The 21,189-nt window shown below is 39.8% G+C and overlaps 3 protein-coding genes across 3 annotated transcripts in view; all 3 read right to left on the bottom strand.

Moving 5' to 3' along the window:
- The window catches only part of LOC102954174 (olfactory receptor 56A4-like), a 136,982-nt gene that overhangs the window by 88,701 nt on the left and 27,092 nt on the right, over positions 1-21,189 (bottom strand). Inside the window, exons 3-4 of the mRNA XM_042959034.1 lie at positions 13,955-14,040; positions 13,120-13,151 (exon numbers count right to left, since the gene is read on the bottom strand). Of these exons, the coding sequence (XP_042814968.1) occupies positions 13,120-13,138 (19 nt within the window). The 5' untranslated portion in view covers positions 13,139-13,151; positions 13,955-14,040. The remainder of the gene's footprint in view (positions 1-13,119; positions 13,152-13,954; positions 14,041-21,189) is intronic.
- Positions 12,087-13,157, bottom strand: LOC102954457 (olfactory receptor 52L1). Its single transcript, XM_007083272.3, has one exon. The coding sequence runs from the start codon at positions 13,080-13,082 to the stop codon at positions 12,087-12,089; it is 996 nt and encodes a 331-aa protein (XP_007083334.1). The 5' UTR covers positions 13,083-13,157.
- Positions 19,881-20,943, bottom strand: LOC102954741 (olfactory receptor 52K1-like). The gene has a single exon (XM_007083273.3). The coding sequence runs from the start codon at positions 20,841-20,843 to the stop codon at positions 19,881-19,883; it is 963 nt and encodes a 320-aa protein (XP_007083335.3). The 5' UTR covers positions 20,844-20,943.

The raw sequence follows: 21,189 nt of genomic DNA on the forward strand, positions 1-21,189 counted from the left end.
AAAAATTCTAAAGAGTAAATAAGTTCCAAATATTTCTGGATCAACATGACAAATTCAGCACTCACTGCACCTCCCTACTCCCATTCCAAAACCTAACAATACTGACAAGATATTCAATAATAAATCAACCCATAACATGATACAAAACAAATGGAGAGTCATTTATGAAACAAAAAAATATGAGGAAACTCCAAAAGACAAAAGACTATTGTGATAGAATTATGGAAAATAATGGGAGCCCAAAAGGTACACAGGAAAAAAACTGCTACAAAAATAATGTTGATTCAGATTCAGAGACGTCTGATACTAAAAGAAGCAGAAGGTCATGAGAAAATCAAGCTGCTAAAAAATGAGTAGCATAGGAGTAGTAGTCAAGCAGGTCTTCTATCCTGCATGTATACTCCTGGACAAGGAAGTAGGCCAAAAGTCAAGAAACAGTGGTGAGTATTCCAGAATATTAAAGATTGGGTCAGAAAACAGGACAGTGACCCACATGGCTATAAACAATCATGCCCCATCAAGCATGAGGCATAAGCTCAGGCATAAATCAAGCTATTAGGACACCCTACAGTTCCTAGACAACATGATACATCAACCAAATACAACAGCATCCTCACATTGCCTACTAAGAGAAAAAACAAACAATCAATGACCAAGGTGGCTAAACTTTAGAAAGTTTTTTCTGAGTATAGGCCCCTGGCCTGTGCTTTCTTAAAACACTTGTTTAAGCAAATGTGTAATTATAAATTCTTTCTCTGCCCCTTTGCAGTGTATATAAATCTTCTGTTAACCTCTGGTCAGTTTTACAACCTAGGAAATGTCTTTCTCAAGGATCTGGGAACTATCTCCTGAAATGTAAACATTGAAAGAGATGGCACCCCATCTTCCAGTCCCTGTAGCGGGCACCAGCCTAACCTCTAAGGGCACCAATTAGCAAATACAGATGGCCTAATCATAGACAAAATCATTGGTAATCCTCAGGAGTAATTCAATGTGTTAGACACATCCTATTGATTAACTTCCCACTGAAGTCCTCCAATACTTTTTTTTTTTAATTTTTTTTTTTTAACGTTTATTTATTTTTGAGACAGAGAGAGACAGAGATGAACGGGGGAGGGTCAGAGAGAGAGGGAGACACAGAATCTGAAACAGGCTCCAGGCTCTGAGCAGTCAGCACAGAGCCCGACGCGGGGCTCGAACTCACATACCGCGAGATCGTGACCTGAGCTGAAGTCGGACGCTTAACCGACTGAGCCACCCAGGCGCCCCACCTCCAATACTTTTCCACTTGCTCACCCCAGGGTTTAAACCTATTCCACCTGACAACTTGCCCCAGCTCAACCTTGCCTTTTGACAATTGAGTATCCAGACTTAATCTGTGCTCTCTTTCCCCTTGCTGGCAAAGACATAAGAATAAAATCAACTTCCGCTTGTGCATCCTGTCCAGTACAATTTTATCTAACACCAAATACAACCAGATATTTGAACAAAATCAACAGAAGAAAGTGGCATTAAAGTTCACAAACATGTGGCACCTGGGTGGCTCAGTCAGTTGAGTGTCCAACCCTTGATTTCGGTTCAGGTCATGATCTCATGGCCATGAGATCAAGCTCCACATCAGGCTCCATGCTGAGCATGGACCCTGCTTGGAATTCTCTCTCTCCCTCTCTCTCTCTGCCCCTCCCCCACTCATGCTTTCTCTCCATAAATAAATAAATAAATAAATAAATAAATAAATAAATAAACAAACAAACTTTTTTTTAACTTCACAAACATAACTCATGCCTGAAGAGATAGAATAAATTCAACATCAATCAAAAAAGGTCCTCTCAAGGTAACCTTCTCTATGCCAACTCCTTACTTCAAAAATCTAGTGACTCATCCCTTCACATCTAAAGCTGGTGACAAGTGCTGTTACTAACGCAACATAATTGCACTATCACTTGGGATCTTTTATTGGTGACATTTTTATAAATAGTCCCTTTGTACATAAATCTTTCTCTATTATTTTTTTTATTTTTTATTTTAGAGACAGAGAGAGCTCGCACAAGCAGGGCAGTGGCAGAGAGAGAGAATCTCAAACAGGCTCCATGTCTAGCGCAGGGCTCCATCGCAGGACTCTAGGATCATGACCTGAGCCAAAATCAAGAGTTGGGACACTCAATTGACTAAGCCACCCAGATGCCCCACTAATTATTCTAATTTGAGTGGGTCATCTGTTCCCTGTTGGGACTCTCTATAATTCAATGTTCATTCAATTAGGCAATATGGAAGTTATTAACAAAAGCAGGTTCAATGCAGCCACAGGACATATTTTTATATGGTTGTAGATTAAAACGGTGAGGAAGTGAGGGCAATATACAAAGATGACTCTTACAGGATGTGCGTGCAATAGAGATTTTTTTTTTTTGAAGTCCTTAGTCCTTGGAATCTTCAAATACTGAGGTGGAAGGTTCAGGAGAGTGGAAGACTGTTGACACAGGAAAAGGGAGATACAGTCAGTTCTGCTATGTCACTTGGTTTAAATGTACAAACATGGTCCAACACCACTGATACATTATGAAACGATTTGAGGATAAGTGAATTTCACATTTGCCTTTGTGCAATCCAAACACAGAAACTGCATCAAGCTGAGTGAACATCACAGAATACACCACACACACACACACACACACACACACACACACACACACTGCTAACACCCACCAGCCACCTTCCCTCACTTTACAATTTTCTGTCTGATTTCAAACAAATCTCCTTTTATCACTTCACCATGACTCACCAGCTGCAGCCCTTCCATCCACGTCCACAAGCAACTTCATGTCCTTCTCAACATAAAGTGTTGTGTTCATTGTAGCATTTGTATTTCTCTTAAACCTCTTAACGTGTCAAATTCTGCTACAGTTTATCCTTGTTTTCTATCTTTTTTTATGTGTCACTGACAACTTTTTTGAGTACTATGCTAACTCTATTTTTCCATAAATCCTATGGTATCTTGTGTGGGGTTTTGCATAGCATGGTGATTTTTCAGAACTCCTGTGTCCCATTACAACAGAACTGACTACTTGCTAGACTGAGTGGAGAGGAAACCAAGCTGAGACAAGAAGAACACTTTTTATTCTAATAATTCAACCTGGCAGAGCTGTCCACCTGCAGGGCCCATGTCCTAGGACTAGGTTTGTTCCCAGAGTGGCCAAGAGAGGCCTCCAAAGTCACTGCAGGCTCCTCCTGCTGGAGTGAGATGACCTGCCCCAGAGGCAGTTGGGTGACACTTGAGGAGTGCCATGGGGTGGGCCCAGGGGAGTCAGACTGAGACCAGGTGATTTCATGGCTATGATTTATATTCCAAACCCAGGAGTGGTACGAGAGGGACAGACAGATCTGCTCTCAGCAACAAAAGGCCCAGCACAGGCAGCGATAGCCAGGAGAGGGGAAGGAGCCCAGAAGGAAGAACCAGCCTGGGGGCATCTTCATGGCCCCTCCTGCAGTAGTAAGTAAACCAGCCACTGTCAAGGACTCTGGGAGGGATCAATGGAGGCAGTCCACCTCCCCAGGGTTCTGTCCCAGTCTATGAATCTGGCTCACTGTTGAATTTCTCAACTGGTCTTTCTTTACCTTCCATTGGTCTCTCCACCTGGGAAAGGGTTAAAAGTTGTATCTGGGAACGAGGGCAAAGAGTTGGGGCTGAGCTTGGACATGGCCTTGTTGCACACCGTGATGCTCTCCAGCCAGGGGAATATGCAACGAAACAAACAAACCCTGGCTGTCACAGTGTCAGGCATGCAGGAGGCTCTGTCAAAGTTTTATAGTTTCATGATCTAGGGTAACTCCTCACACTGTACTACCCCCTTCTCCAAGCCATCTGGGAATAGTCTTAGCTTGGGAGTCTAGGATCCTGGGACTAATGAGCTGGATCTCTTAAGAACCTTCATCTCACTTTATGGTATGATGCTACTGGGTGCCTATAGTTGCAATGTGAAGGACAGGATTTGAAACTGACTTGAAATTCAAATCTATATCTGTCTGCTCAACTCCACAGACTATCCTCCTAAACATTATACCACTTTCAACATCCTGAAATCTTATATTGAAACTTTCCAGAATTTCTCAACAAAACTATACTTTTTCCTGCTTTTCACATTATCCTGTGTTAAGCTCTGCTGTTTGGTATCTTCATGAATTCATGCAGCTAATTAACACTGTGTAAAATTAGTCACTGGATAAGTATTTATTTATTCAAGTATAGTTGACACATAATGTCACAGGTGTAACACATATTTACTTTTTATTATCAGCTATATGTCCAGTTCTAGATTTGTCACAGGTATAAAGGTAAATAAATTAGTTAAGGCCCCTGCCGTCATCAAGATTCCTTTACACTAATTACACTACATTATAGTATCAGTGGCTTTCCATTGTTCATAAAATAAAACTAACTTTCTTAACATGCACTATTCAACATTACACATGAATTAGATCCATGTCAATTTTGTTCCCCATTAATGTGGTGTTACACATAGTGTTTAGAATGTAGTAGGTTCAAAACATGTTTACCTAATTAGTGAAATCAAAGTCATATATAATCTGACTCCTTCCTATCCCTTCAATGTATTTAGAACCACATTTCTGAGTGGGTAATCATTCCAGCTGCAGACATTGTTGAATATCTCTTATGGATTTGTGATAAAGAAGTTAAAGTAAAACCAGTCAGATTCATCATGTGATCTTTTTCTCCTTGACCTCCTGGGTCCAGCCACAGAAAAGGCAAACAGTTTGTTCAACCTAGTGTGCTGTTTATTCTCTATGTGGCTACAAATCCATTTCCTCTTTCTTTGCTCTGCTCTGTGTTCATGGAGGCTGATCTCTTCTATGTCCTGCTTCAGCTCTGTTCCCCAACCTGACTCTAGGACTTCCAGTTCAGACAACAGTAGTCACCTTTAGGACATCAAATATAGGAGGAGAGAGGGGCTGGGGTACTTATTGCTACCCCCGCTTTTTGGTCTGATACAGTTCTAACCATGGTTGTGTTTCTCCCTAGCCAGAGATCCTAGTAAGAAGCCCCTCTTCCACAGCTCCACAGCCCCCCAGGTTGGAGTAATACTGCTCCCTCCCCTTACCCCTGGGTAGCAGTGGCTAGCTCCTGGGTACTTCTTGTTGGTACTTGACCCTTGCAACACCTCAATAAATATTCCCTTTTTAAACTCCTTTCAGTTAAACCCTTTTGTAGTAGTTTCCTGCTTATACCCTGCATGATACAGTAACTGGTACTAGAAGGGGGCTCAAGAACAGACCCTCAGAATAAGATTCTAGAATTTGGTTACTCACATATTCGATGAGCCTGTGGAAAATCTTATCAGCACAAAATGGAACATCAGTAAAATGTAGCATGGAGTGATATCTTAATAATGCAAATTACCACCAATGTGGTTTAGAATGGAGGGCAGGGTGCTATGATGAAAAAGACTGTAGGATGGGCTACCTGGGTTAAAATCCCAGCACAGTCACTTATAAGCTGTGTTACTTAACAAAATCACTTTGTGTCTCTGAGTCTCAGTTTTCTTATTTAACATGAAAATAATAATAGTTCCCCTACATCATAGGGTCCTCACGAAGGTTAAAAGAATCAATATATAAATACCACTTAGAATAGTGCTGGGCTCATATTTTAAACATAAATTAATTCCTTCATGCCCTTATATTTTCTTTCTCATAGAGGCTCTCACACACTATTTAGACTTTCCTTCAAGTTGAAATCAACTAAAAGTGTAAACCTTGACAGCTAATGCCTACTTGCTCCATTTATATATATTTTTCTCATTATACGGTCATTAGCATAAAGAGAGAGTCCAGGTCCAATCTACATTTACAGATCACATTTCTTGGAGAAAAAACACAAAGCCAGGGAGGAGAAGGAAGAAGGAAGGAGTCTGTTGGGAGTTCATATATCTGATGGTTAGTTTTATGTGTCAAGTTACCTGGGCTAAGGAATACCCAGATAGCTGGCAAAACTTTACATCTGGATGTAACTGTGAGGGTGTTTCTGGAATTGATTAGCATTTGGTTCAGTTGATTAAGAGACCCACCCTCATCAATGTGGGCCCACATGAACCAATCTATTGAAAGCCTTAATAAAACACAAGAAGACAAAGGAAGGGGAAATCCCCTCTCATCTTGAGCCTCAATGTCAATTTCTTCCCTGCCTTTGAACATCAGAGTACCTGGAACCTCAGCCTTCAGACTCCTATACTTAGACTAGCAGCTGCTGGCCTCAGACTAGGATTTACACCAGTGCTCTCCTGCTTCTCAGGCCTTGGGACTCAGAATAAATTATACCACCAGCTTTCCTGGTTCTCTTGCTTGCAGACAGATTGTGAGACTTATCAGCCTCCATAACCACATGAGCCAGTTCCTATAACAAATCTCCTCTTATATCTATCTATATCCTATTACAGTAAAACCTTGGTTTGCGAGAGTAATTAGCTCTGGAAACATGCTTGTAATCCAAAGTACTGGTATATCAAAGCAAAATTTAAGGCCCCTTGGCTCAGTTGTGATCATGTGACATTCTGCATCACTTACTACTTCTATTGCAAGACATTGTTTGTTTATCAGGTTTAAAATTTATTAGAAATGTTTGCTCCATCTTGTGGAACACTTGCAGAACAAGTTACTCTAAATAAATCCAAGGTTTTACTGTAGTTCCATTTCTCTGGAGAACTCTATTACAATACAGTCTCCCTTAAGGGGAGAAGCTGAGAAGGAGACATTCTTAGTTGATAATTAAGGGAAAATCATAAAAAAGAAAAAAAGGAAGGAAGGAAGGTGAGATGGAGAGAAGGGAGGGAGATAGCAAGAGAGGGAGGGGAAGAAGAAGAAGGGGGGAGGAAGAAGAGGGAGAGGAGGAGGAGGAGGAGGAGGAGGAAAGAAGGAGGAAGGGAATGGAAGACAAGGAAAAAAATATTTTCTTTGAAAAAGAAAACGCTATCCCTTGAGAATTCCTAAAGACAAGCCTGCAATTAGTATGTATGGGGGTTAAAATTCACATAGTGTGTGCACTAAAATCTAATAGGTAAATTTGTTGGGTTTTTGAGTTTAAAGTTGTAACAACCCTTTATTATCCTTTTAATATTTTGTATTATCTGTATCATAACTTCTTAAATCACCATATTGATCTTCTGTGTTTCTCTCTTTTTCTTTTATAAGTCTTATCAGGGCTTTATTAACTTTATTAATCTTTCCAAAGAATCAACTTTGTTCTTTTGTTCATTTGATTTTCTCTATTGTTTCTCTTTTCAATTTTATTGATTCTAGTCTTATCTTTATTAATTCCTTACTCCTGGTTACCTGGGCTTAACTTACCCTTCTTACTTTAAATTGTCAAGTCATCAACTTAAATAATTGCTTTTAAATCTTCATTCTTTCTATTATAAGCAGTGAAAATTATAAATTTGTCTCAATTTTTTTTTTTTGGGGGGGTGCTGTGTCCTACAACTTTTGCTATGTTACCAACAGTCAGTTTGAAATATTGTCTAACTTCTTCTGTGATTCTTTTTTAAGCCATGGATTATTTAGATGTGTGCTATTTAACTTCCAAGTGCTTAGTGCTTTCCATGGCATCTTGTTATTGTTTTCCAACTTAATTCTGTGTTTGTTAAAAGAGTATATTCTGTTCTCTTGAAATTTATTGAGACATAATTTATGATGTAGTACACACACAAAAAAATATCCTGCCCCCATCCCGATGCCCTTTTTCCCACCCCACCCCCAAGCCCCCATGTAACATTATCAACTTCATTCAGAACGTGAAAGGAGCCATCTGCTGCCTACTAGGGAAGAACTTTATTCTTCCACTCCACTTCCAGAGGAAGGCTTTTCTTCCTCTCACCACAAGGGGGAAATAATAGGAATGAAATTTCTGCTCTATCTTTCCCTCCTCCTCTCCCTTGATTGGTTTACCATATGGAAAGAAGGATTACTAATACAATTGTGCAGTGTGTGGGGCTAATGCATCTCAGACATAGGAAATATGTTCTGTCTGTTTCACTGCCTGCCTGGAGGATCTGTAAGTATAGCAGTGTACTCTTGTACCTTGTATTCAAGTTATCACATACACACCTGCATAAGAACACTAAGGTCTGTTTCCCTGAGAGAAAGCCCTAGAAGCCAATGATTCTTTTTACATTTTACATTTTTCCATGGCTCCGTTTATGGGGTTCCTGCAATCCTCCTTGCAGATGGCTGGGTAATTGTACTAGTAGCCCAATTTTCACATTAAATCTACCCATGTCAAGGTGGGGGGAAGAAGTAGGAATGGATCTCAAGATCTAGAAGTAAGAGAATGAAATTGACAGCCTCCCCTTTGTCCTCTGGCCCCATCTATATTTTGTAGTCATGACTTACTGGAAAAGAAAGTTACTAGGTTCTAACTGTCATTACTTTGATCACCCTTTAATTCCTTGTAAGCAATCTGAACTACTAAGAACAGAGGAGATAAAGAGTGAGAAATCTGCACTTTCAATTGCCCATAGCATTCCTGAGCTTCTTTCTATCAAGAGTCACCCTGTCTCCCTCAAATGAGGAGCATCTAATTCTAGGATGGGAGATCTGTCCTCCTAAACAGAAAAGCACACTAAAAGTTACCAAAAAAAGATAGAAAGAAAGCATTCACACCAGAGATATCAAGTTTGTGCATTCATCCTGTACCACAAATAATTATTAATAGGTTTGTTGTGTTGGGGAGTAAGTCAGGCACTTGGTATTGAGAAGTAAAGGACACATAAGAGACTCCTGTCTTCCTGGTGTCTAGTCTAGCATATAAAATGCATGCAACACAAGTAATATCACAAGATGAAATTAAAATTGTAATAATTCTGATTCAAGATGTTGGACTGAAAACATGATTTACTTCCCACATCTGCCAATGTTTCTCTTTAATGGCTAAAGAAATATGAAAATAAGATAATTAAATACCAGTACTAGATATAGGAAAGTGTACAATTATCAGTTCAAATACTTGGAGAAATTTCTGGTATTCATAAGCCACAGAGGATTGGCTTCACAGAAAAACCAGAATGAAGAGGCTACAAACCAATGTCAGTGGTTGTGAAGAGAATTATGAATTAGGGAAGGAGAAACTGGACAAGTTAAATCTTGATGCAGAGATGGGAAATGTGTTCATTAAAAGATCCAGAGAATATGCCAAGCTTAGAGTCAATGGAAATGGTGACAGAAATTGAAAGATATCCTTCGTGAATTGATGAGGTCATTATTCTTGTATGGGCTGGACAGCTGTATCAGTGTAGTGTTCTATGTACACAACGTGGCTAGGACATAATCTCCCTATATAAAAAGAAGATGCTGCTGACCCCCAAACCCTGTCATTGCAGTGAGGCCAGATGCAATCAAAATCAATTCCAAGGTAGGGTACTCGCTAGGAATGGACAAGACGTATGGAGAGGTAGCTCCACATATCAGCATAGTATACTGTACCATCTCTGGTTCCAGGTATAAAAGCTTCTCTATTTCAGCAGAAAAAGAGGGAACTTGGTACACCTTTCATTTTCCTCTTAACGACCAGAGGGGAATTCTACCTGTTAGCACACCGCAGCACAATGACCTACAGAATCTTACAACCAGAGAACAGGAGCTGTAACCTTCACAGGTTCTGAGGAAACTGTCACCACCTATCTAAACCAATAAGTCTTATCGATGAACAGACAGATAAAAGAATCTACAGACAGTTGAAGAACACTGGTCTCGTGAAAAGGAAGGACGATGCTAAACAAGCAGAAAAGCTAATCCTTTACAGATAGGAGTGAAAGTAGAAAAAAAATTTATAAAATATGTAGTAATATTTTTAAATGTCCTTTTTTTTTTTAGTTTATTTATTTGAAACAGAGACAGCATGAGTTGGGGAGAGGCTGCTGACAGCCAGAGCTTATTTGGGATTTGGGAGCACCTAGGTGGTCAGTTGGTTAAGCATCCAACTTCAGCTCAGGTCATGACCTCATGGCTCTTGAGTTCAAGCCCTAAGTCAGGCTCTGCGCTGACAGCTCAGAGCCTGGAGCCTGCTTTGGATTCCATGCCTCCTCTCTCTCTGCTCCTCCCCAACTCACATTCTGTCTCTGTCTCTCTTTCTCAAAAATAAATAAACATTAAAAAAAAAGATTCTCCAAATTATAGTAGGGGACTTAACCTACTAAACAAGTTTCTGTCTCAAGTTTAAGTCAGGGTTGGTGGCCCAGAGAGCGTCGGGAACACAGGCTCTTCTACAGTGTTGCTCTGCCATCTTCAGTACATGTTTCCATCTTGTGACCCAAGAAGCTCTTCAGATCCCACCATCATACCCACATCCAAGCTTCCACAAATAGTGTAAATGTGACTAGAGAACAAACAGCTACTTTGAATAACCTTCCTAAACAAAGTACCTCTAGAGCCAACATAGTTGTTTTCTAGTGAATGGGATACAACATACACCACAGCCTGGGCTTCCTCAGGACAACTCACCAGAGTTCAAGTCCTGCGCCTACAACCAACGTGATGAGAACGTGTAATTGTTCCTACAATAAGAACTCACAATTCCTCCCTAATGCACCCAAACTGAAGATTTCCTACTCAGTCTCTGTACCTGAAAACTATTTATTAGGAGTGAAATTTACCAAGAAAGGGGAAACTGGAACACTAACTCATCCATTCCCCCCTTTTGACCACTGTGGAGTCCACTGACACCAGAGTATCCTACCTCAAGGCAGCAGTGACTTGCTTCTTCCAGAACCGAACAAAATGTACTACTTTTTAGGAACACAAAAGTTAAGTCAGATTTTAGGGCAGTGTCCAACAAATAGGATGCAACACACCAATTATGACAATTCTCTTGTAAGTTTAACCTAGCTCCTGTTACCAAAAGGTGGGGTGGGGATCTAATGAACATCATTCCATATCCACATTTCAGAAAGAGAAATTTCTACTCTCAAGTGGCATAACTAATTCTATATTTATTAATAAATATAATAATAATCTATAATTATAATAAAAATTTACCAACACCAGCTTCTAGCACGTTATAGTTATTAGATAATAATAATTACATGATTACTTTTGCTTTGTTAAATTAATATTCATAAACATAGTATATTCAATACTTGGTCTTATTCCCTCTTATCCTAAGTAAAAAATATAAATGAATTTAAATATAATAAATAAAAAATATAAATAGAACTTTTTAAAAAAGAAATCCACTATATACATATATCTTTATATTTTAAAAATAGGGATCAGGGGCACCTGGGTGGCTCAGTCAGTTAAGCACCAACTTCAGAATGGGTCATGATCTTGCGGTTTGTGAGTTCCAGCCCCCGTGTCTAGCTCTGTGCTGACAGCTTGGAGCCTGCTTCAGATTCTCTGTCTCTCTCTCTCTCTCTGCCCTTCCCCCACTAGCACTCTGTCTCTCTCTCTCTCAAAAATAAACATTTTTTTAAATTTTAAGCAAAATAAAAAATAAAAATAGGGATCATAACATATTATTTATAGAGCCTATTACACTATTGTCCCCCTTAGGTCTGTTTAAATAAATGAGAAACATATTGTAATACAGGTGTTTTCTCACATAGTGGACATCTCAAACGCTATGAGAGACATTCTCTCACTACAAAGAAAACCAGTGCCCTAGAGCTCCAGCTTTTTGAAAGTTCAAGACACTTTAAAACTAAAACCAGACAAAGGTTGGGACTTCCCATTCCCTTACTAGACATTGTTCCACAATCATTGGGTGAAGGCAGAAAAAATGGCATATCCAGAGCTATTATCTATTGACATTATCTCCCAGTCCCTCACCACAAGGAGTATATAAATATTGGTATCAAGAGTAAAAAAAAAAGGATGGATGGGGAAAATAATCACAAATCCTGCTATCCAAGTAATCCAATAAGTGATGGAGCCAAGTGCCCAGGGGTGTTCTTTGCCATGAGATAGCAGGACTGGAAGGACCCCTCACTGTGCAATGATTTCTATCCACATAGCCTAAACCAGCTATGGGTTCCTGACAGTACCTTTGGCCTGAGCCTCAGAAAATAATAACTGGGATGTGTTCAGATCCATCCTTTTAGGGAGAATACCCTGAGTACTCGCTGGCGGATCTGCTGAGTCTTCACCCCATAGACAAGAGGATTGAGTGCAGGTGGCACGAGGAGGTAGAGTGTGGCCAGAAGAACATGGACATGATGGGGTACATGGTGGCCAAAGCGGTGAGTGAGGAAGGAGAATATTCCAGGAACATAGAAGATCAGGATGACACAAATGTGAGACCCACATGTGCTAAAGGCCTTAAGTCGGGCCTCACCCCCTGGTACTTTCAGCACTGTCTGGAGGATGAAGGCATAGGAAATACCGATGGCCACGACATCTAGCCCAACCACAAGCAGGGCCACTGCCAACCCATAAGCTCGGTTCACTGTGGTTTCTGAGCAGGCAAGCTTCACCACAGCCATATGTTCACAATAGGCATGGCCTATGACGGTGGCCTGGCAGAAGATAAGTCTCCGCAACAGGATAGGGAAGGGGAGGAGGAGGAGTAACCCCCGTACCAGCACTGCCATTCCAATGCGCCCTATGATCCCTGGATGCAAGATGGTGGAATGGTGCAGAGGGTGACAAATGGCTACATAGCGATCCAGAGCCATGGCCACAAGTACACCTGACTCCATGGAAGAGAACGCATGGATGAAGAACATTTGGGTCAGGCAGACAGTGTACCCAATCTCATGGGCATGAACCAGGAGCACTGCAAGGGTTTTGGGTGCAGTGGAGGACGCCAGCACCAGGTCAATGCCAGAGAGCATGGCCAGAAAGAGGTACATAGGCTGGTGCAAGGATGGGTCAGTCCAGATGATAAAGATGATGGTGACATTGCCCATTACAGCAAAGAGATAAAGGACACTCAGTGGCATTGCTATCCAGTGCTGGCTTTCCTCTAAACCGGGGATGCCCATCAGGAAAAAAGAAGGCTGCAGTAGCCTCCAGCTGGAATTACTAAGGGCCATCGTCAATGGCTTAGAGAAGGAAGAGAGAAAAGAAACAAAAATCATGATTTCTCCATTGCTGGGGGGTTATCACAGTGTCTACCTCTGGCTACCACCTTCATGAGAAGAGAGAACCTGAAAGTGAAACACAAAAGAATAAAGTGAGATACAAAGAAGAGAATCCCCTGTTCTTGAGATAACATCTTTAAGGTGAGACATCCACATGCCTGAATTAAGATAGGTCTACTTTCATTTACAGGTAAGAGTAATCATGCTGCTTAGAGATGTCTAAACTACCATTCATTGACTTCTAATTTGGAATATCCACTTGAATGGATCTTCTGTATCACCTCTTGCCATTACTGGACACAATAAATCAATCTGTTATTTTTTTTAAGTATTTTCCCTTAGTTTCCACAACACAGCATTCTACTGTGTTCCTCCTATGTCCTCCATCCCAACACCTTCTCCATCTATCTGTCCATTACATGTTATTGATTCCAGGGCTTCATCCTCTCCTCCCTTCTCAGTTCTGTACATTTTCTCTGATTGAGTTCATCCATTTACAATATTTAAACCACTTATATAGTCTAATATCTTCCAAATCTAGGTTTCTAATTCAAATACCTTTCTGAAATACAAATCCATTTTCCACTTATCTATACATCAATGTCTATAGCACACACTCAACATATTCAAGACTGAATCAACTTGTTTATTCTCCCTAAATACACTCTACTTCCTTTATCTTCTCCCTATATAATCACTATATCTATCTATCTAACCCAATGTAGAAACCTGAAATCATTCTTATTCATTTTTATATCTCCTTTTACTTTGTCACCATTCCTGTTGACTGAATTTCAACCCCTTTTGATCCACTCATTCTTCTCAACCCCTAGGGTCACCGCCTAGTGCATACTCCTAACGTTTATCACCTGGATTATTTCCTTAGATCTTCTGGCCTTGTCATTAACCCTTTCTTCCACACTGCATTTTTAAGGCAGAGGATTATAAAATATATCTGAAATTCAAAAGTCATCATATCACTTCTGAGATTAAAATCCTTTTTTCCATTTAATCCATGGACTAATATCATAACTGACTGGCAAGCAAAGTTTTCAAAGGCTATCTTTTGTATTAATTTGACTTATACTTAGCACTTTTCCACACATATGTTTTGCTTGAACGATTCCAATGTTGGAATCATACGAGCACACCAATTTATTTTACATGTAACTTTAATGTATTCTTTCTTCCTCTTTTATCTGAATTGGTCTTTCTCATCCTTCAAAATTCATAGGCTCTTGGCTACTATCTTTTAGAAGGACTCATTAGCTGTATTAGGAACATACTAGTCATGTCAGAAGCACTTTATTTTGTGATCTTTTTATCTTCATCCACAGTTTTCTGTTTTACATAATTACAGAAATCTTTTCAGTGTCTTAATGGTTTGTCTTATGAAAAGGACAATTTCTTATTAAACTTGATAATTATAAGCTGGCTGGCAGAGGCTTCACAATACAGTGGGATAAACACAAGCTTTGTAGGCAGACAACTAAGGTTAAATTCTGCCCTTTTCATATTCTACAAATGAAACCATGGCAGGATACTTAAACTGAGTATAGATTTTCTCATCTGATTGTAGAGCAAATAACATAAATCACACTTGTTTATTATAAATACTAATTAAATGGTATGTATAAAGTTCTGGTATATAGATTATTCTATAAATAATGCACAAATTTATACCTAGTTCTGTAATCTTACCATGAAAGACACATCCATTCTTGCTACTTCCCCAAGGTAGGGCCGGTGACTGTGAATAAGGTATTGGGCAGGCAAGATGTTATTACCAATTGTCAGATCCCAGAGGACACACAGACACCTCCGGACAGAGCCAAAATTAGCATCCAGATTGGCTGGGGACACACAGAGCTAAGTCAACCACCCCAGGGATAGCTGGTTGGGCAGAGAGGCAGAGCAGGGAGTGGCACATGCACCTGATCAGGTGGCCCATCTGTCCAGTGTTGGTCATCACCCCTAAGCCTGTCCACCTTGATGTCTGCCATAGGCAGCTTCATTCTCAGTGAGCTAGGAAAGCCCACATTTCACTTGAAACTCAGGTTTCTCATTCACACAGGTCACACTCAGAGCAATAAATTCTTTAAAGGCTAAACATGTTCATTCCTCCCATCTGCTGAGAGTGTTGGCTGCTAAAAGCTCACAATTGAATCGCTCTCCCTTGGACAAAGAGCTGACTCATTCAAGATTACTTTTCCTTTCTGAGTGCAGCTCTTACCCAATAACCAGTCTAAGTACAAATACAAAGACCTGAACCTCTCTCTTTTGAAGCAATACTGAAGGACCATCTCAGCCCAAGAGCAGCCCCATGGAATCAGCTCAGACAGCTGGGGTTACAGGATCAGTTTAACTTTTTTGTATTTTCTGTCCTGTTTCCCTCACTCCCTGACAGATGTCACTCCAAAGTATACTTCACAATAAGTTTCCTGCATGCAAATCTCTGCCTCAATGTCTGTTTCTAGAGGATCCAACCTAAGTTAAATACCACTTGTCTCAGGTGACTTAAGCATTCTGCCTCTCTTCTGAGAGACTGTGACAGGCCCATGAATATCAACTCCAATGTCATGGCAAGTATGGGGAAAATACTGATTCTCAGAGTTCCTAATGAGATGGCTAAGACCTCCTTTATAATATCTCCCCAATATCAAGCAGACCCTTCCCTTGGTCCACCTCTGATACAGCACTTATGGTCCACCTCAGTGGCCACATTCTCCTTTGGAATAATGCTTCAATTGCAGTCTTTCCATTCATCCAGCCAACATGTATTTAATTCATAGCTAGTGCAAAGCCTCATTTATTCATTAAGTCATTCAATACGTATTAAATATCTACCAAATCCATATACACTAATAGATGTGAAACAAAACAAGTAATATGATAACTCTTGTCATCATGGCTCATGACAGAGTATACATTATATATGTGATCACAGAAACCTAGTAACAGTTACAAGGGTTATAAATGAAAACTACAGTATGACAATCACATAATACTCTTATTATATGAACTTCTAATTCTAGGGAGTGCAGAAAAGCCCCCCCTAACTCAAGTTAGTGACCAGAAGAATGGGTTAAAAGTGAAGGGAGGTATGGGAGTATGCTGAGGATACAGAATCTCTGAGGCGAGAAGGAAGGGAGCTTGGTTTTGCCAAAGACTTGAAAGAATCATGAAATTTGGGATGTAGTACTCAGGAACTGAGCCTGGTTCATAAGCAGAAACCATAGTAGTATTTTTTAGGTCATGTTAAAAAACAGTGGAAAGTGGAGATACTGAAGATTTCAAGCACAAGTTTGAGACACGATCAGAATCTCAGTATCATGCTTAGGAATACGTATAGGAAGAGGTAAAGCACAGATGCTAGGAGATGTGTTAGAGACACAGTGATCTCCAGAGAGGTTCAAGGATATGTTGTGAAAATGGGCAAATGAGGTAGGGATATTTGGAAGAAAGAAATCAAGAATATGAAAACAGAGTGTTCAATGGGTCATTCGCACGATTCCTGAAGTCTCACACCAGGGTAATGGGAGGCCAAAAATAGGGAAGACATTAACTTAGTCATCATTTAATGAAGAAGAGCAACAAGGAGAGACACCAGTACCAAAGAGTGGTAGAGAATGATCTGTATGAATGACATGAACAGCAAAAGCACCAGTCCATGCTTGTTTGCTAGTCTGTTTTTCCAGGGGGAAAATCCTAAAAATTGCTTTGGGGAACAAGAACAGTGAACATACTACCAAACCAGAGTATGACAAGTGTGAGAAAATGTAATGTCCTCACTTAGTAGAAGTATAAAATTTTTGTCAGAAAAAAAATGGATATAATGAGAGAACCAGCTTCATATACATTTTGTAAAAATTAAATGAGAGACTTTATGTGCAAAGATTTTTTTCTCAATGGTTCAAGGTACCATGCAGTAAGAGCTGAACAACAGTACCTGCTCATATCATGAAGATTTTATACTAATACAACATATTCATATGAATATTGTTTAAAATGAGTTTAGTCAAAGCACATAGAAACTCTACACCCATTGGTAATAAATGTCATTCATCCTCTTCCTCTGCAATCCTATAGCTACTGTGCATCTCCAGCAGCCCTTTCTTCCACTCCTGCCCATGAAGCAAAGTCATTTTTTATTGTGGTAAAATATATTTAACATAACATTTATCATTTTAACCATTTTTAGTTACAAATTCAGTGCCATTAGGTACATTCACAATACTGTATAGCCATCACCAATATCTATTTCCAGAATTTTTCCATCATCCCAAACAGAAGCTCTGTACCTGTTAAACAATCTCCATCCCTCTCTCCTCTAAGCCTTTGGCAACCTCTATGCTACTTATATCTCTATGAATTTGCCTATTCTAGGTACTTAATATAAGAGGAATCATACAATATTTGTTATTTTGTGTTTGGCTTATTTCACTTAGCATAACGTTTAAGGTTAATCCATGTTGTAAGCATGTGTTAGAAATTCATTCCTTTTAACACTGAACACCGATGTGTGTATACTACATTTTTGTTAATCCATTCATTAGCCAATACACATAGGTTGTTTTCACCTTTAAGCTACTGTGAACAATGTTTCTGTGCTATCTTCTTAGTAATAATATTGAAGATTAATATTTGACTGAGGAAACATGGGACCATTGAGTATGGCATAGAGCAGAAGCCACTTAGGAAAGACTGAAGCAGACTCCCTTTAGAGACCATAAGTTTAGCCCTAACCCTCCATCTACCCACTCGGCAACTCAGGCCCATACTCTTCTAAACCCTGGTCACTCATAGCATCTCTAACCTGACCCAACCTATGTCCCTTTCTTGCCCCTCACTTCCCATTGAGAACTAAAGTCCCTTTCTTGCCCCTCACTTCCCATTGAGAACTAATCTGTGACTTGGAACCAACATCTACCGCAGCACTGTCACATTTTATCATACTTCCTATATTTTCAAGTTTATTTCATCATCACACCAAGAGTCTGGTAAATACTCAGCATGAGGAAGACAATAATGAAGAAAAGAAGAGAATAATGAAGAAATAAAGATAAGGAGGAAAACAAATTCTATTTTTCTGCTTGTTCTGTGTTTATACACAGCAGTGAGGTTGCCTTATTAAAAATAATCACATTCTCCAGTGCACCTGCACAGTGTCCAAAATATCACAAGTTGAAATTTTTAAAAAATGAAATAACATTTGAAACTTAAGGTAGTGTTCATCACAGTGATAGCAATAAAGACATTAGTGTTAAGAGTGATTATGACTGCAAAAAAAAGCAATTATGATTTCAATGCTAGTTTTGTGACAACTTATTTCATTTCTTCAGTAAAAAGTTACTGAGTGCCTACCGTGCCACACTTTGAGATTAATGTACTCATTTAATCCAAAATACACATATGTCAATACGACTAATGAAGAAACATGCTAGTAATGATATAATCCATTAAAATAATAAAATGCATTTATTGAGAAAACATTTATTGAGTGCCTATCATATGAGTACTATGTTAAGGATACAATGCAATTCACCATTTAGTAGAGATGGGGGACAAAGATCATTAAACCAATTATTATATATTTATTTAATATATGTTTAATTAAGATATATTTAATTAATATATAATTAATATGTATATATTTAATTAATATGTATATATTTAATTAAATATACACATATTTAATTATGATGGACAATTAAAGAAAGATACATGGAGTTCTGAGTTCATAAAGTGACCTGATCTATCTTATAAAACCTTCTTCAAAGAGGTGAGGTTTAGACTGAAGCTCAAGATGAGTAGGAATAACAAGGAAAAAGACAGGGAGGTGCACTCCCAATAACAAGAGCCCAGACTACCCATGGCTGGAGGAAGCATGGACACTTGGGGAACTAAAGAAGGAGACTTATGTATATTACATAACATACCACCAACACTACATATGTTGCAAGGATACATATATACTTAGGAACATACAACAAACACATTAAAGTGAGTGCCAATAGTAGGAACTGGATGAGAATGGCCCAAAGAATTAGGAATCAAGACAGAAAATAAAGAATTAGAACAATAATTATTGTGTGAAATAAACTTTAACTCAAGGCTCTGCACCTAAGACTAAAAATGAAGAAATAAAAGAACAATTATCATTATTCTCAGAGCTTAAAAATACATGATACTACAGGAGTCATAGAGGGTCATCCATCTCAAAAACAGAATCAAAGCACGTGAACTAAAGCACTTCCAGAATCAGATGGAACATGAATATTTTTTAAAAAGTTTCTCTCGTGAACCTGAAACTCTAAAGAATCTCCATAGTTTGTCACCTTTATTTCCGTGATGCCAAAATTTTACCCAAGGCCTATCCACTCCCACAGACTGCCTGTGTCAGTGTCATGGTGGGAAGTGGCCCATGTTCTCATATGTACAAATAGGCATCCAGTTCATCTCTCCCTAATCTCCTAAGTTACTTGCTCCAGGTCCATAGATACCTTAATTATTTCTTAATTCCTTGATTCATTTGTCTTCTCAACACAAGTAAATCACAAACTCTTAGAATAAAAACATATCCAAAAAATTACTTTCTTGAGATACCCCTGTCTTCCATCCCAATATCTAAACACTATATAGACCTCAGAAGAGATTTCCCAACTTTCAAACACTCAAGAAAACTTCATTTTTCTTTTGAATGTCCCCACCAAGTAAATGAACTAGGCTGTGGGGCTCCCACTCCAAAGGGAAAGACCACCGTTGCCTCTGATGTCCAGTTCATGAGAACTGCACTCAGGTGGGGTCAATCTGCTTGGGCCTTAGCATTTTAAGCAGCTGCTCCCGGATCTGCTTGGTCTTGACCCCATAGACAATGGGGTCCAGTGCAGGGGGAAAGAGCAAGTAGAGATTGGCAAGCATGACCTTAGCAGCAGAGGCTGTGGGTGGGCCAAAGCGCTGCATGACTACAGAAAGAAAGCCTGGTCCATAGAAGAAGAGGATGACACAGACATGAGCCGTACATGTGCTGCCAGCTTTAGCACGTGCCTCAGGTGAAGGAAAATGAATCATGGTCCTCACAATCTGCCCATAAGAGTAGGCGATAAAGGCCACATCCCCCACACCAAGAAAGATTGCCACAGCAAAGGCATAGAGGTTATCCACAGTGGTGGCCCCACAGGCCAGCTTCACTACTGCCATATGCTCACAGTAGGTATAGGCAATCGTGTGAGAGCCACAGTAGGACAGCCGACGGGCCAAGCCTGGAAATGAGATGGTCAATCCCACACCTCGCAGCACTACCAGGCCTCCAATCTTGGCAACAACAACCGGGGTAAGAATGGTTGCATAATGTAGTGGGTTACAGATGGCCACGAAGCGGTCCACGGCCATGGCCACCAGCACTCCTGACTCCATAGCAGAGAATGCATGGATGAAGAACATCTGGGAAAGACAGGAGTGGGAGCTGATAGCTGTAGCACCAAACCAGAAGATGGCCAGCATCTTGGGCAGAGCAGAGAGGGAGAGAACCAGGTCAACAAAGGAGAGCATGGCAAGAAAGAAAAACATGGGCTGGTGAAGGCTGTGCTCTGTCCGGATGAGAAAAAGCAGGACACCATTCCCAGTCACTGCCAGGAAGAACATAAAGCAAAAGGGAAGTGAGATCCAAATGTGGGCAGCAGTCAGTCCTGGGATGCCAGCCAAGAAGAAAGTATGTGGGAAGTGATGAGAATTATTGGAAAGAATTATGGTGATCATCTCACTTAGAAGCGTGAAGGGCTACTAGAAAGAAAGGAAGCAGGTTAAAGTCAGTTGATGTGGAGATTGGGAGCTCAAGATCTATGGTCTCACTAACAGCACCAGCACCATCACTCTTCCCCCATTGGTCTCAGTAAACAGTCAAAAATGATTTTCAGCGTAACTAATATTTCTGCAAGAACCTCAAACACAGAGGAGGCAAATTAGTTTGGTCCAGTGGGAAATGTGTTGGACAAGAAGTTCAGAAACCAGTTTCCAGAATTTGATATCCTAGTATATCTATGACCTGGAGCAAATGACATAACCAGGTTTAAGCAGATGCCCAGGAATTAATGTTAAATAAAAA

Source organism: Panthera tigris, chromosome D1 (assembly GCF_018350195.1).
Source record: "Panthera tigris isolate Pti1 chromosome D1, P.tigris_Pti1_mat1.1, whole genome shotgun sequence".
In the NCBI taxonomy this organism is placed as follows: domain Eukaryota; kingdom Metazoa; phylum Chordata; class Mammalia; order Carnivora; family Felidae; genus Panthera; species Panthera tigris.

Bases quoted from the DNA above. Each gene is read 5' to 3' on its own strand.
- LOC102954457 (XM_007083272.3), bottom strand. From the start codon at position 13,082: ATGATTTTTGTTTCTTTTCTCTCTTCCTTCTCTAAGCCATTGACGATG.
- LOC102954741 (XM_007083273.3), bottom strand. From the start codon at position 20,843: ATGATCACCATAATTCTTTCCAATAATTCTCATCACTTCCCACATACT.